Here is a 17,528-nt window from a genome sequence, read left to right on the forward strand (position 1 = left end):
TCTTCAGGCTCTGGAGGAGCTTTGTCAAATCTAAGAAAATTACGCAAGTGACATCATCTGGGTATCTCAGCTACACATTTTTAACCGAAAAACTGCATTAGGCGTTAGAAAGACGTGGGGATTTACCAGGCAGTGAGGGTAAAACAAAAGCTTAATTGGGAGTGATTTTGTAGCTTGACCAATAATATGGACCGGATAGTCAGGAGGATCTTACTACTTTACTGAGGTGGTGCAATAATAAATTGCTGGAGTGTGTCTTTAAGTAAAGTCAGTTTAGTTGCACACTTTTAATTTAACTGCAGGTTAAGGATCTGTCCTGAAAAGTGACATAAAACACACCTACTGGCAATCAGTGTACAGATCAGTACAGTACATTTCTCCCATTAGTTTTCAGGGGTACTTTCTTTAATTTATGTAATTGTATGTAAATATATCTTCTAGAAGCAGAGTCGGGATTTCTGGCAAAACTTTATCTAATTCCAAAGTGCATGAAGAAGGGAAAAAAGTCTGATGGGGTAAATCTCTTGCAACACTTGTAGTATTATGAAAAAGTTTATTGTTAGACCAACATATTCCAGCTTGTGGCCTGACCCTGATGAAGACTTGCCTTTGATTTACCTCCTAAATAAGTCTTCTTTCATATGTGTGTGAAGACATGAATATGGATTTACTGTACTATGCCTGACACAGTGGAGATACTGTATTATACTGTACTGTAACGATAATTACGTACAAACTACATTTATAAAACCACCCTTTTCCCCTGTCTTGTTAGGTAACTTGTTGGGTCTTTGTAAATTATAGAGTGTGGTCTAGACCTACTCTATCTGTAAAGTGTCTCGAGATAACTTGTTATGATTTGATACTAAAAATAAAATTGATTTGAAAAATTGAATTGAAACTTCAAAGTTTAATAATGCCTATTTTACTCACCAAATAAATAAGGAACAATTTGAAAAATAACATTTACTGCTGGCAATAAACCTTCAATTTCTGAATCAATTTAATTGTTTGATGACATATTTTTCTTCTTAATATACAGTAATCAACTAAATGCATGATGTGACATACCTTTCCCGACTATAAATGGCCTCTTCCAGTGTGTGAAATTAGTGTTAAATATCTTCTTGTAACAAGTTCTTAAAGGAAGGTTCTTCAAGTCTGCTTATGTCTAACGAGACCCCTCACAAGAACACATCCACCCTTACAACATCACTTTTCCCCAAACACTGACCATGTCTGCCAGAGCGATGTAGAGGAACATTCCCCCTGCCAGGGCAAAGATCCAGTTGGGGGAGAAGCTGTTGCCGGCCAGGATGCCAAAGCCCATGCCCAGGTAACAGCAACAAGCCGACAGGAAGTTAAAGAACAGAGCCTGCTGTATGCTCATGCCAGCATTCAGCAGGATCACAAAGTCTCCTGGTAACAGAAAGAGAACGACATAAAGAGAAAAACAATGTATCAGGTGAGACTTGAAGACCGGTAGACACTCAAGGCAGAAGCCATTAGAAAACATCTGGCTCAAATCTCATCTCGACTCACCGAGCTCGTGGGGGAACTCCTCACACAGGATGGCCACGGAGGTACTGACGCCCTGGAAGACCGAGGCAGTGAAGGAGGCGCCGATGGCCAAGCCGTCGATAAAGTTGTGCAGGCCATCACTCAATGTGATCATCCAGGCCAGCGTGCCAATGTCAGAGTAGGCCGTCCCCTTCAGCCAATAGCAGCCACCGCGTCTGGTACTGGGCCGCCCCCCACTGTCTGGGCTCTGGGACTCCTGGGATGAACAGTGAGGGACACCCATTACGTAAATACGTGTGGGCAGAGCAGCAATATACAAATACTACATCATCATGTTTCTTAATTCAGCTGGTAATTAGGCTACGAACACAGAATTTGAAGAACTATTTATTATAATTTTTGCATGAATTTCCAGGTGCATCTTAACACTAGAACGGCCATGACGGTCATTTTGACCGTTTTGAAATTTATGTGTAATAACTTTGCTGAATAAAAAAATACAATCCTGCTGCTGCCTGACTTTTCCTAAAAGAGTCTGTATTTTAATTTAAAATTGTTTTTATATACATTACACAAAAGGCAAAGAAAATACAATCACTTTTACCTATTTCGGCCATACACGGTCATATTGAGCGCTCGGATTATCACGGTATTGTTTTAAATTTTTCGCGCGGTTGAAGATCTCTGTCAGAGAAACGTAACTAGCGGTCTCAAGTAACAAGTGTGGGCATCAACGATGGGCCGAAGGCAAAGCCAGAGTCGGTAACGTAGGCTACTATGGCATAGATGGACTCTGTTCTGAATCAGAAGGCAAACACCGGGCGCTCGCTCTGTGCTCTGTGCTCGCTCGGTTTACTATGCCATGATATGAATTATTGAAACACGTATTACTACTGAAATGTATAATTAAACTCGTTAAAATGTACATTTCTGTGTTATTACGTTTTTCTAAAGATATCCTAACACAATACATAATACAATATCGCAATTAGGTATTTATCATGAGAGATTATAGAGTTTGGAATCTGGCGGTCAAAATGACCGCTCACGGCAGTTCTAGTAGTTATGGAATTCCGACACTTCTAGTGTTAAATAGGTGGTTCCCAACCTTTTTACGCTGATCCCTCGCCACAGGTTGAATAAGTCTATGAAATGTAAGCAGCAGGATTGCACAATATATCATTTTTTTATCGTCATCGCAATATCAACTAAAAGAAAGGGTGCAACATATCGCGAAAGACACTCTCACACTCATATCAGCAGAAAACTGACTGCACTTTAAATTGTAACAGTCATTCTTTTTTTAGTGAACCGTCAAAATTCAATCCAATGTTCAATTTGTTCAATAAAATAATGTTGGAAATGATTCCCTTTCATTTGTTTAAAATACAACAAGCAATGTGTTGTATTTTAGCAGAATACTGAAAGCAGCAGAAATGCAGAACTGAATACACTTTAATATCTGTTTATTTATCGCAAATAGTATTATTATCGTGATATTCAACAAAATATTCTCATATATTCCTAATATTGTGCAGCCCTAGTAAGCAGTTCAACCAAAAAGTGATTTTCTCCACGTAACCTCTCAGCTTGTGTCTTTTGAATAAGTGTTAGAGGCCTGAAGACGTAAAGCTATATAAGATTAAATGAAAAAAAAAAAAAACTTGAGAATTACAATTTCAGTATCTGATCATTATTACTTTACTGTCAATTAATCATCTTGCGACCCATTGAGTGAGACCAACCCCCATGGATGGGAACCACCGTCTTAAATCACCATCGAATAGGTTGATCTTTTCTTTAATAATCATGCATTAACATATAATTACACCTTTTCAGTTCTATGAATCAAGCTATTTTTAAATATTATTTTATTGAAGTAAAAAGAGTTCATAATATTGTTTTTTAATAAATCTATATGTGGTTATAATAATAATAATATTATAATAACGATAATGTCCCCTCTTGTGTCCCTTTATGACACTGGTTTTATGAACTCATTCTCAGGGATTAAAATCAAACAAAATACAAAACGAAAATAAAAATTGCAGAGGATCCAGTTCCATTACGAAAAACAAACAATCATAAAACAATGACAACTAAACAAATCAAGGTCTTATTCTCCTCCATCCTCTGTCCCCACCGTTACCTGTGGCGTCTGTGCAGGACTGAGCATGAGCTCGCCCTCCCCAGCGTCCACCTTGCCCAGAGCCAGGCTGCTGGCTTCTCCGTTCTGCTGCAGCTTCTCCTTCTCACCCTCCTCCACATCTGTAACGGGGTAATGACTGTGGCCGTGGCTCTGAGAGACAGAGAGAGAACAGACAACATGATCAAAACATAGTACATTATTCATAAAAAACGATTTTGAGGGATCCATTACATTTTCTACCTTACAAACTAAATAACTAGCCTGACGTCATCATACTCAGATTCTAGTCAGAATATGAGTCTGATACTGCTCCATTGGGCTGTGATTATGGGGCGTGTTTCAACCGAACCAGGAAAGAAAATGCCTCTGCACTCAATTGGATAAACCTACAACCAATCAGAGCAACGGAGACAGACGTCACAGAAGCTCCAAGTCAAAGGCAGGCTTCGACAGAGCAAAGGCAGAGGCGGCAGTTTCCGTGTCATGCGGACGGGTGTGGCAATGTGTATACATAAGTGATCGCGGTTCTCTGTTCCTCTTTTAAAATTAATGCGCTGTTGATATCTTCTATAACAGACGTGATTGCAGCCATCTTTGTTGTAAACAAATTCAACCCAAGCGCTCTTTGGTGACGTGGTTGATTCCGGTATTGTTGATCATCTGTCCATCATCGTATAAAGCCTGCCCTGATAATTTGATTGGTCCGAACAGCTCTGGTTCGAGCATAGTTGCTCCCCAACAGATCAAGTCCAGACCAAACTTCCCGACCTTAAATGTTGTGGGTGGGGCTAAGTTCGGCTGGCATCCAGGCTACTAAATAACTTTAAGCTTTAGTAAATGAATAAGAGAAGAACAGAGAGGCATTAGGCTCAAGTTGACTTAAAATTAATCACAAGCACAGCGTTTCCTAGAACCTTTCTCAAGATGTCCTGTGCTACTTTTGTCCCATTTGAGCCTCCTCTGCTACTGTTTCCTCTTGGGACTGTGCCTTAACAGATAGATGCTTGTGTTGCCTCTATGTTTTTTTGCCTCAGCTATATGATAAATCATGCACGTTGATGAAAGTTAAAAAATTGATTGATTGATTGATTGATTGATTGGTTTAATGAAAATGCAACCAATGCCCGTATTATCAATGAAGGCTTGCAATTTGACTACAATTCCCACAATACTTCTGCATTAACATTCACAGCATTCTTTCACAAAATGATTCCATCAGAACCACAGATGTGTCTGAGATTCTGTGTGACACTTTATTAAAGTTTGCATGGACAGTGACTCACTAGGCTTGCATCACACATTCAACAAAGTTACAGGTTGGCGGGTCAGTTGGAGTACAACACTCATGGATTCAGGACAAATTCTGTGTTTTGCTCAAGAACACTTTACTAGAGCAGGTACCCTGACATTACAGTGGACTGATTCTCCTCTCAATACTACACTACATAATAACATTTCTCCCAAAGCAGTTTAAAAATAACTTGACACTGACAGATTTGGGAGTTGTTAATTAGCTTTTTTTGTCTCTGTTTTGGCAGTAAAAGAAAAAAGCTGACAGCAGCATTATAGATGCAAATATGGGTCAAAGAGCTTATGTAATTGGATCAGCAGGATGATGTGTTAATTAAGTAAGCTGGACCATATGGCTCAAAGCACAGTAACCACAAGATGGAGCAACTGTCCACAATCACCCCCTTTACTGTACATTCCCTGTTGCTTCTGTGAATGAAATTAGCCCCACTGGAAAACTCTACTAACATGTGCAGCTAAGAGTTTAGGTAGGAGTAAGTAAATAGAATTGAATTAAGAGTGAAATCTAGAACTTCAAACAGTGCTGTATCTTTATCAAAGTGACTAAAAGATCTGTATTTCAGCTGTCAAATGCTACATACACCACTACTGATTTGACCATGGGAGACCACAGAGCAGAGACGAGAAATCTCAACCCCCCTCTTCACCCGTCCAACACCCCTCAAACCCCCTCACCAACCCCGATGCCTTTGAGGATCCGTAAGGATCCGTTTACCCCGCCCATGCCATCGCTGATGTTGCTCTCTCTGATCATTCCTGCGTTTTCTTTAACAGCACTATCTCTGTGCACAAAAGTGTCCAAACAAAGGTAATCAGAAAACGGTATATCACTGAAAACACCAGTGAAACATTCATTCAGCTTTTCTCCTCCACACCCGCCCTCTCTGGGGTCTCAGTCACTGAGCTTGTAGATAATTCCAATTGTAAAATTACAAATGTTATTGATGCCATTGCTCCCACTAAGGTCAAAGCTGTCTCTGGTAAGAAAAGATCTCCATGGAGAAATGTCATACTGGTAAGAACAGAAAAAAAGAGTGTCGAAAAGCTGAACGTAGGTGTGGAAAAACTAATCTCCAGGTCCATTATAACACCTATAAAGAGAGACTTCGCATTTATAATTTGGAACTGAGGAATGCAAGGCGGTGCTTCTTCTCTGACATTAGCGCCAGAAAAAATAATAATTCACGTGCTTTGTTTGCTACTGTCGATAGGTTAACAAACCCTCCAGTACCAGTAGCATCTGAACTTTTATCCACAAAGGCCTGCAATGAATTTGCCATCTTCTTCAAGGACAAAATTCAGAAAATTAGACAAACAGTCAGTGCCTCCATATCAAGTACAGGATATGTATTATCATAGTGTCCAGGCAAAACAAATTCTAATATGACACAATTTCATACGATCAACCATAAAAACCTGGAGGACATTATACAACATCTGAAAACCTCCTCCTGTTGCCATGATATTCTACTAACGGGCGTTTTAAAAAATGTTTCGAATTGTTTGGCTTCAGATCTTCTAGAGATTGTAAACACGTCTCTTCTCTCAGGTATCTTCCCACAGGCCCTAAAAACTGCAGTTATCAAGCCACTCTTAAAAAAGAACAATCTAGACACGTCACTAATGAACAACTTTAGCCCATATCAAACCTTCCATTTTTAAGTAAAATCATTGAAAAAGCGGGTTTTCAACAACTCAACCTTTTCTTGTCACTAAACAGGTCTTTGGTGTTTTTTGCCCCCAACGTCTCCTTCCAGGCAGCGCAGCAATGGTTATGTTCAGGGTTAAGGTTAGGGTTAGCCGCCTGGAAGGCTCCGTTGGAGGCAAAAAACACCATCGAGCCATTAAACAACAGTTTTGATGCCTTCCAGTCGGGTTTTCGACCACACTACAGCACTGAGACGGCTCTTGTCAAAGTCTTTAATGACATCCACTTAAACACAGATAGTGACAAAATTTCAGTCTTAGTATTATTTGATCTCAGTGCTGCATTTGACATGGTCGACCATGACATATTACTAGACCGATTGGAAAACTGGGTTGGCCTTTCTGGCTTAGTACTAAACTGGTTTGAATCCTACTTAAAGAACAGGGATTACTTTGTATCTATAGGTAATTATGCATCTGAGCATACAAATATGACGTGCGAGTTCCCCAAGGCTCCGTTCTGGGGCCTCTTCTGTTTAACATCTACATGCTTCCACTGGCTCAGATTATGGAAAACAACTCAATAAGTTACCATAGTTATGCAGACGACACACAAATTTACATAACCTTATCGCCAGGGGACTATAGTCCAATACAAAAACTGACTAAGTGCATTGAACAAATTAACGACTGGATGTGCCAGAACTTTCTTAAATGAAATGAAGAAAAAACTGTGGAGGTTGTTTTTGGAGCAAAAGAGGAACGATTAAAAGTCAGCACTCAGCTTCAAATGACAATGTTAAAAACAGACAAAGCCAGAAATCTTGGTGTAGTCATGGACTCAGACCTGAATTTCAACAGCCACATTAAGACAATTACAAAGTCAGCCTATTATAACCTTAAGAATAAAGGACTTAAGTCTCAGCGGGATTTGGAAAAACTTGTCCATGCTTTTATCTTCAGTAGACTTGACTACTGTAATGGTGTCTTTACAGGTCTCCCTAGAAAATCAATCAGACAGCTGCAGCTGATTCAGAACGCTGCTGCTCGAGTCCTCACTAAGACCAAGAAAGTGGATCACATCACTCCAGTTCTGAAGTCTTTACACTGGCTTCCAGTGCCTCAAAGAATTGATTTAAAAATACTTTTGCTGGTTTATAAATCACTAAACGGTTTAGGGTGGAAATACATTTCTGATCTGCTACTACACTATGAACCACCCAGACCTCTCAGGTCGTCTAGGACAGGTCTGCGTGCTGTCCCCAGAGTCAGAACTAAACAGGGAGAAGCAGCGTTCAGTTTTTATGCTCCACATATCTGGAACAAACTCCCAGAAAGGTCCAGAAAACTGCAGGTCCACCGCAACTCTCAGTTCTTTTAAATCAAGGCTGAATACCTTTCTTTTTGATGTTGCCTTTCTTTAAATAATTGTTCATTTCTTATACTGAAGTTACATTGTTGAAACTGTATGACAATCTATATAAGCATATAAAGAGAATTAAAAAGTAAGACTGGTGGGACCGGCCCCTTCTGGGAATGGCAAGGTGGATTACGTGCATAGAGCAACGGCTTATACATTGTCCCATACTAGCAGCCTAAAATCTCGTATTGTATCTGTTTTTATATTTTTTTTATTGTTTTTAACTGCTCTTTAATGTTTAATTCCTTATACTGCACTGTAACTTTTATTCTCGTAATTTATCTGTTTCTAATTTTTTCATCGTTTTTAACTGCTCTTTAATGTTTTATGTAAAGCACTTTGAATTGCCCAGTTGCTGAAATGTGCTATACTAATAAAGATGCCTTGCCTTGCCTTACTGCACTTAGGTAAATAGGCAGGGCATGCACAGTTGACAAGTGGCTTAGAGCCAAAAAACTACCCACACTAGAACAGTACACTGTCCATTTCATATAGATAACTTTGAAATACACACACACACACACACACACACACACACACACACACACACACGCCAACTTATCAGATAACATCACAGTCATGATACAATACGCCATGTATGGGGAAAAATCAGGATGCGAGACAGCACTTAAAGAAAACCATGAATAATTAAAACAAAAAACCTTCATAGATGCATGAATTCAATACAAATATGCAGGGTGTCACCATTTTTTGGACAAGATGGGATAGACATTAATCAAAAAGAAAACACACAAACAAAAAACAATTGACGCAACCAGTAAATCTTGTCTACAGCCCATTTACAGTTGCTGTTTATACAGTCAAAGTAATCGATGATTTTAAGTACTATTGCGTGTTCAATGCTTATTTTATTTTTTAGATTATTTTTATTTTTATAATGTTTTAAGCCTTTGTTGTTTGTCAGGACAATCACTAAAGTGAGGACAGTCTACTAGAAATGTGTAAAAAACAGTGTAGAGGGCATCTTTGCCTGGTGCTGCGGAGCAGAGTTAAAACATTGTGATGTTAGTCTGTAAACAGCTGAGCAAAGGTACAGCTCACTCAGTTCCTCTCTGAAGGACACGTAAGAATATGTGTCACATTTTTAGTCTACTACTGTACGGTATGTACAGTCGATAACTATCTTACATCAAGATAAGATACATTCCCATATAGTTAACTCCTGAGAGCAGTACGGTACAGTGCCTCCGACCCAAACTTTCCGTCCAACTGGTTAAACCTGCCACTGTACAGATAAAACAAGAGGGAACAATTACATTTGTGCGTCATGATGGTGCTCATAGCAAATAATGATCGGAGAAAATGATCGGTTGCGTCATAACAACATGGCCTGGCATATTAACCTGAAGCAATGTTAGAGGACAAATAAATAAAGAAAAAATAGAATAAAAAAAAAAAAAATTTATGAAGAAAAAAATCAATACATGATTCTGATTCAGTATGATCATTCAAAAAGTCTTATATTGCTTGACTGTTCCATGATCTGTCAAACGTGTGGGCTGATAGTCAACTCTTAGTCAACATAATGACAGAAAAGTCAAGAGACAACGTTAGTTTCTCCTTTGCTTTGGAATGTCTGGTTTAATGCTCGCCATACCGTGTTGTGTCTTTGTGCATTGACCTTGGATACAAGCTGTTTAAACCTGCCATAAATTCCAGCTCTGTGAGGTTTTCAAAGTACAGTTTTGTTGAGACTGGTACAGAGATGTTGATTCTGTGTTGATGTCTTCTGCCTATCCCTGCTGGTCAACTTCAACTTAAAGCACGTTTTTTGCAGCTCTTTTTATATTAAATAATGGCAGTTATTGTAACTTAAAGCTATAGTGCGTACTTTCTGTCGCCCCCATGAGGAATTTTAAGTAATGACAACAATTCTGTCGGTGCATCCACATGAAACAAGCCTTCCATGAGAAGAGATAATTAACTTTACTTTTCGAGTTTCTGCGTGCGAAAGTCGCCGGACGACACCAATTTCTAAACACAGCCATGCTGAGAAATACAGAGAGTTTTGTGGAGCCGATAGTCTTAAATACTTTGAAGCAACTCATTTGGCAATGGCTTGAATGTAACGGACGTTCATGATTATAAAAAAGTTACGCACTTAAGCTTGAAGTTTTTCCAGTTTTTCACATCTCACTCAGGCTCAATTGTAAAATTGCACCAAATTTGATTTAAAGAAATACTAATTTAACCAAATCTTCCATCCATCTTGATGCTGTAATTTACTCAATTTCACCCGAGGCATCAATATAAGTATTAGTATTTCTGATTCTGATTATAATAATGCATCTTAAAAAAGGCATGTAGAGAAGACATATGCAGTGTTGCCAACTCTTTTCCAATGAAAGTCGCTAGCACTAGCTCCAAAAGTCGCTAAAAGTCGCTAGATGACGTCATACGCTCATTTGCATATTTTTGACGTCATTACGCAATCATTTGTATAAAGCTTAGTGGTTGTGTCAGCAAGGTAGATAGAAAGAAATAGAACTCTTTAGCCAAATAATCACAAATTCAATACAGGAATTTGTTTTACCTCATAATTATTACTTAGGTAGCCTATCTTTGAAGTAAAAGAATTTAATTCTACAAAGGGAGGGAAAAAGATCGATAAAGAATTCTCAAAGAAGGCTGGCTTGCCCAGGGCCAGGCCAGCTCAGCGGAGTCTTTCTCCCGTCACGTCCCGCTGTCTCTCCTACCTACACCAGCACCCGCACACCCTGTCCCACCCTCCCCCTCTACCTGCCTGCGCACTGTGCTGCTGCACATGAGGAGAGAGGGGAGAGGCTGCTCTGCTGCTCCTCTGTCACAGAACAGAAGGCGGCTACAGGAGAGAAATACCTTGCATGCTCGCTGGACAATACTGGCGACTTTTCTACAGAAAGTCGCCAGATTTGTCGCTAGTCGCTTTTTTGAAAAAAAGTCGCCAAGGGGGTCTGAAAAGTCACTAAATCTAGCGACAAAGTCGCTAAGTTGGCAACACTGGACATATGTACCTGTAATTTAAAAATTGTTTTAATTAAAATTAGGTGTGCACCGATCCGATATTAAGATCGGATATCGGCTAGGGATGGGCATATCGATCCTGTGGTATCGATAGATCGATATACTCACGCTACTCATTTGGCATTGATTTCCTTAAAAAAATATCGATATAAACTAAAAAATAATAATTGGGGGTGTATGCATCACTTTCAGCTGTTTTAGATTACTTACTTAAATTACTATGTGCCGGGACACCCCTGTACCTGGCGGCGTATTGAGCTGGCCCATGTCACGTGACAGGAGACGAGTGAATGTGCGACACAGCCGACAGCGACACAGCCAAGGGCCTGAAAATGTGTATGTTTTTGTTCATATTTAAAACTATTTAATTCATATTTATGTTATTTATTTTAATTTTAATTTTTATTATGTATTGACCATAATACATTTTGTATAAATGGTCTGTATTTGTCTTGTGATTTGTCTTAAATGTAATAATATTTTTACTGACAAAAATTGCCAATAAGAAATTAACGGTATCGGTATCAAAATAGATGAAAATGCAAGAAAAAGTATCGGTATCGTATCGAATCCTAAAAGTGTGGTATCGCCCATCCCTAATATCGGCCCCGATATTGACAAAATAGCTGGATCGGGGATCGGAAAAATTAACAGATCCACGGGCCGATCCAGTTTTTTTTTTTTTTTTCCTCCGTCGCAGCACTGGGACCCCTGTTAACTGCGTACCCTTCTCACTCATGGTAGTAACTTTATAACACAACAATTAATAACCCACAACTAACTTTCTTTAAAAGGATAAAACACCATAGCACATAACAATTTGTGACTTAAACAGTTTCTAACACTAATAATTTTACATTTACAAATATAGCTACACCGCCGAACGGCATGTTGGGTACCATTATAGCTGCTAGCTAGCCAGGTAGCATAACAGTCTGTTAAGCTGGGAGAGGCTCCGGTCACTACTGCACATTCAAGAACAGAGAAGAAAGTTAGAGGATGAAGAAAGACCAGAGATACACCAGAAAAACGTATGCTCAAGAGAGGAGCCGTCTGTTGTTGCAAGGTTTTTTGTTTCTAAAAAACCGGACATAATTTAGCCACTGTTGTTGCCCGTCGCTCTAACGTTACTCAGCCGTGCTAACGTTACCGTGCTAACGTTAAAGACATGTCACTTCAAGCAAAGAATTTCTAATAAGGGAAGAAGTTCCACTCTCTCGTTACTTCCGGCTTCTGAACTGGTTGCAGTTCCACCAGAGTTCCACTTGGGGCGCTCACAGGCCAGTGCAGAATGAATGGGACTCTATGGAGCTATATCCCTCAAAATCTACTTTTCTCAGGATATAATTTTTTGTCTAGTAATTTGAATGTTGCATTCGAAAGGGGAGGCTAAGAAAATACACACTGCTTGGAGTTAGATTTTTTTAAAGTCGCTTTTTTGTTCTAAAAAGCCTTTTAAAATGTCAATGACGTCATACACATATACGGCCAGAGATACTGCTTTACAACAAGCTCTGAGTCACTTCCTTTTTCTCTCTTGAGGCATCGACAACACAGCTGACAGATTAGACTCTCCCTGTCAATACACGTGCTAGAAAGAGGTTTGCTAATGTTTTAAAGACCACGCCGAAATATTCACTCTGACATTCTGGTTCTGCTTCGGATGCCGTCAAGCGGGATCTCTGATCGTAATCAGTCCTTCACTGACCAATCAGCATTCATTAACAGAATGCTAGCGTGTTATGGGCAACAACGACACAATCTGTAAGAAATCGAAAGGACATAAGAACTCGTTCATTCAACTTTCGACCTATAAATCATGTTGAACTTGCAAAAACTACAATCAAATCTGAGATTTCTCAACGACAATCGGGCGAAAGAGGCAAATTTAGCCGTCTAGCTCCATAGAGTCCCATTCATTTTGCATTGGACTGCGATCACCCCCAGTGGAACTCTGGTGGAACTGCAACCAAATTTGGTACAATGGGGCTGAATAGGGAGTGGAACGGCTTTCCGTAGACCGGCTTTGCTTCAAGCATGCAGCAGAGCAATATTATGAACGCAATCCAACTACGGTCCCGCTACAGACCGTTGAGAAAGACGGGTTCAGAGCAATGATTAAAAGACTGGATTTAAGATGCCTTGCCTCGCTGAAATACGTCCGCCAACCTACTAACATTATTCAAACAGCGAAGGAGGCTGACAGCGGAGCTACGCTCAGTCGCACACTACAACCTAACTTACCTGTGGCCAAGGTAATGTTTATACAACTAGCTTACAACTATTTTGTTTTGAAAGGGAAACAATGTTAAAGTTGTTTGTATGTGTATTCATTCGATTTGAGTTTATTTTACTACTTTGCAGTTTGCAGAAAAAAACTAGTTTAGATTCTGTAGCCTGTTTCATGGATTCTCCTTCATATAACGTTATTGTATAATGTTGATGAGCCAAGCAAACCGTTTAGTAATCAAAGCTTTTAGTAAACATGATGACATTAAAATGTTTTTGTAATATTCTATGTAGCCTACTCCTGACAGTAGAATAAGCCATTATAAACCTATATAAAGGCCCATTATTGTTATTTATTTAAATTAATTTTAAGAAGTTTGATTACATTATATTTTCGATTTGAATGCACAATTGTTTTTTAAATAACAAATAAATAAGAATTCAATACATTACATCTATGTTTTTTGTCTTAGGAAAGTAATGTTTAGTTAGGAAAGTCTGGTGCCTTTAGTCTCTTCCACATGGTGGAAGGAAGGTATAAGGTGCAATAGGTATACAGTTTATTATTAATTCAACAACAGTATCGGATCGGTATCGGGTATCGACAGATACACAAAGCCCTGGCATCGGTATCGGGACTGAAAAAGTCGGATCGGTGCATCCCTAATTAAAATGTCATGAGTGGAATATCAACTAAATATGTTTACATTTGAAGGCATTCTTTGTTTTAAGTAGGACATATTTGTATAAAACCAAATGCCATACATCATATTGCGGATAATAAAATTAACTGATAAAATACCTAATTTGCAAAAAAGGTTCATGTGATTATTGTACATTCAGTTTGATTTTGAGCACCAACTTCTGGCTTCTTTGGTCTTAAGCTGCTTTGACAGCTTTCATATAATATATAAAAGTAATCATAGAGGGACCCTTGCAAAGTTGACACATTTTAATGCTACTCATTTCCCTTATGGATATGCGTGTTATTATAATTTTTGCCAATTTCCCACCACCTGTATCTAACAATAAAACAATATAGATCACATCATTCTTGCTATGTATGTACTCACTCCGTTTTTCTGTTTGAGAAGCACTCTGAGGACCTTTTCAGTGAAGAAGAAGAGGTAAAAGCCTGCGAACACCACCGCAGATTTGGACACGTAGAAATCCACCATGGGGTCAAAACCAAAGGCCTACCATGGCAGGAAAAAAGATGGTGTTAGCTTGTGATGAATATTTATAGTAGCTGTTATTACATCATTACTGCCTGACATCACTCGATGTGCATATTTTTGAAATATGGTGTTATTTGAAACAACTATCAAATGTAATTTTTTTTTTTAGAGTGAACATTTGGTGGTTGGTGAATTGCTTGTTTTGAACTCTAAGTGAGTCTAGGCTGCTTAGTCAGCTGTCAAAAAACAAAGAGTGTACTTTCATTTTTGGCAAAGAGTGAAAAAAAAAACGTTTTCTCACGTTTATATTCACTGTCAGGGCCGGCTGATGAACAAACTAAACAATAACATCAACTAGAGCTTATACGGTTTAAGATATTGCAGAGATATTTCACAGTAGCTTCTCATCTGAGACAGATTCAATTATGTATGTACTCATCCCCCCATCCCGTAGACACAAACCTCCCATAAATAAAACCACTTCAGCTCTGAGGTATACAACTGTTTTTTTCTTGATGCAATGAATTATACGGCCGCTGTAAACCTGGCCATGATGGGTGTGTACACCGTCTAGATAGCATTTAAAAAAGAGCATTTAATAAACATGTGCTTGTATTTGTGGACTATGCCACTCTGAAAGTATGCCCTGACTTTAAAAGTCAGTGTGTTGACATGCACCTAAGCTTCCTTAATATATATTATATATAATAACCCAACTTATTTAACCTAATGTAAATGAGACACCTACATGTATTAATGAGAGTAAATATTAGATATCATATACCAATTTACTTAAAATATGTCAGCTTTGTTGTAGGGGAGAAAACTGATTACTGACCTGATTCCTTTTAATAACCTGGTTTCTTATGTGCATGTAAATGTAGTCAGTGTTTTTATTTTTGTAACTGGTAGTGTGTGGGTTTGGTAAAAAAGCTGACGAACAGCTTCACAATGTTTTGAAACCGATCTAAAACCGTTTTAAAATCACTAAATTTAAGACATCCTTGAGCATTACGGCATTCTTTCAAAAGGCAAGTATCCCTTTAACATATTGGTTGTATTACATATCACTGGCAATGCTGCAAATCAAAGGCGCATGATTTTTTTTTAAAATGTTTGCAGTTCCTTAATCCTTGCATCACTCTAATAAAGACACTTTAATCTGTAAGCTATTTAGTTCAATAATTCTCGTCTGGTTATTTTGATCTCTAAAAATGTTTCCAATTAAATTCCGTGAATCACAATAAACAAACACTCAGTTTCCAGTTTATTAGGTAAACTTAGCTAAAACTAATGTGAAGGTTATAGGAGTTAGGTTAGTATAGTTTTGGGAGTTGTCGACTCAACTGCATGATCATTTTGGAGGCTGCAGTTTGTGCTGCTGTGTAATTGTATTGCATAACGCAGACAGGTGTTTCTATTATTTTGTCCAACCTTATTATAATCAATGAAAACTGAACATTAAAACCTTCACAAAGTTACAATTCATTGCAGGACCGTATTAGATTTAATATCGACCACCGCTACATATGAGTCAGTCAAGACTTGCTTTTTTGAAGTATTTCCCAAATATGATAAATAATATCATAATTTACCCTTAATTTGCTTTGTAAATGCTGCTTTTTGAATTCCTCTTATTTGAAATGTGAGGCAAGTAGAGTGGCTGATCTATGCTTTAACATCAATCACAAATACACCCGTAATTTCCAGTGACAAGGATTACTATGCATTTTCTTTTTTTTAGGGATGTCCAGATCCGATCACGTGATCGGAAATCGGGCCCGATCACGTGGTTTCAGACTCGATCGGAATCGGACGTTACCTCCCGATCAGGACTCGGATATATATGTATATATATTCTCATTATTTTTTAACACATCTATAGTTATGCAGTGGCACAGAGTTAGACCCTTTTGACTCCACACAGAAACAGCAACGCGTGCGGCATGACATCACTTTGTTGCAGAGACGCTATTGGTTAAGTGCCGGCAAAGTAGAACACGGAAGCAGCTTGAAGCGGAAAGCGCGAGTATGTCTGCGGTCTGGAGGTATTATAAAGTTGAATTATTATAGAAGTATCGGATCGGGACTCGGTATCGGTAGATACTCAAAATCAAATGACTCGGACTCGGACTCGAGGGCAAAAAAACCTGATCGGGACATCCCTACTTTTTTTTTTTTTTTTTTTATATTATAGTTCCGAGTTTTGCTCGTTCCTTAATTCACTTAAAGGGGCGCAATGCAGTTTTGGCCATTTCTTCGCTGTTTTCTTGCTTTTTGCTTGCAGGTTTCTCTATAGAGCTCCCCCTACAGCTTCAGAATAGATATATTCTGGCAGCTCCGATGTTTACTTGTGTCTGACACTTCGCTCGGTCAGTCTGCCGTTTCCTCTTTCTCTGTTCCTCCGACAATGCTTTCCTAGCTTTCGGTTTCTTTTTTGCCGGCTCAGCCATGACGATAGTGTGAAAAACTCCATCGCTACCTTGTTAGCTGTTTCCTGAATGGCCGTATGTGTGCAGTGCCGTGAAGCAATTTGTTATATAGTGAGACCTGATATCACGCGATACTTCCTGACGCTGAGGCCGGCGGCTCGCCGGCCGAAAGTTGCAAGGGTGGTTTTTCCGCTTACAGGCGCTAGGGGGGAGCGAGACGACCACCATTCAACTCCAAAAAAGTCATATAACCATTCCAATGACTCCGAAGCTGTTCAGTTAAGGTAAATTAAGCTACAAAAACTGCATAGTTCCCCTTTAATGCTGATGGTGGCAAGATGGCTGCCAATTAGAGCATATCACTCTATAGCTCAATATTATACACAACAAGAACTCATCCTCTTCCTTGAAACTGCATAGCAACCCTGCACTGTGAAGGAGCTGCAGCTATGTGAGTCAATGCAGCATCGACACTACCTCTGGGATGAGCTGAAACAGGGCGTTGGAGTAGAGCGTGCCAATGGCCAGGGCTATGAAGTAGAGCAGCAGTCGCTTGTAAAAGGTTTTCTTCATGAAGGGCACCACGCTCGCCCCGACCAGCGAACACAGAGAGATCA

General features: G+C 39.1%; 1 protein-coding gene across 3 annotated transcripts in view; it reads right to left on the minus strand.

The window, feature by feature from the left end:
* The window catches only part of slc39a14 (solute carrier family 39 member 14), a 39,215-nt gene that overhangs the window by 1,656 nt on the left and 20,031 nt on the right, over positions 1 to 17,528 (minus strand). For 2 of the 3 annotated variants that reach the window (XM_031305618.2, XM_031305620.2), the window contains 5 exons: positions 17,389 to 17,528; positions 14,375 to 14,497; positions 3,671 to 3,820; positions 1,543 to 1,777; positions 1,235 to 1,419 (listed from right to left, as the gene is read on the minus strand). The exon at positions 17,389 to 17,528 is cut by the window's right edge and continues 30 nt beyond it. In XM_031305618.2, coding sequence (XP_031161478.1) covers positions 1,235 to 1,419; positions 1,543 to 1,777; positions 3,671 to 3,820; positions 14,375 to 14,497; positions 17,389 to 17,528 — 833 coding nt within the window. The remainder of the gene's footprint in view (positions 1 to 1,234; positions 1,420 to 1,542; positions 1,778 to 3,670; positions 3,821 to 14,374; positions 14,498 to 17,388) is intronic. The other variant, XM_031305619.2, reaches the window with a different exon arrangement.

Source organism: Sander lucioperca, chromosome 2, assembly GCF_008315115.2.
Source record: "Sander lucioperca isolate FBNREF2018 chromosome 2, SLUC_FBN_1.2, whole genome shotgun sequence".
Lineage (NCBI taxonomy): Eukaryota > Metazoa > Chordata > Actinopteri > Perciformes > Percidae > Sander > Sander lucioperca.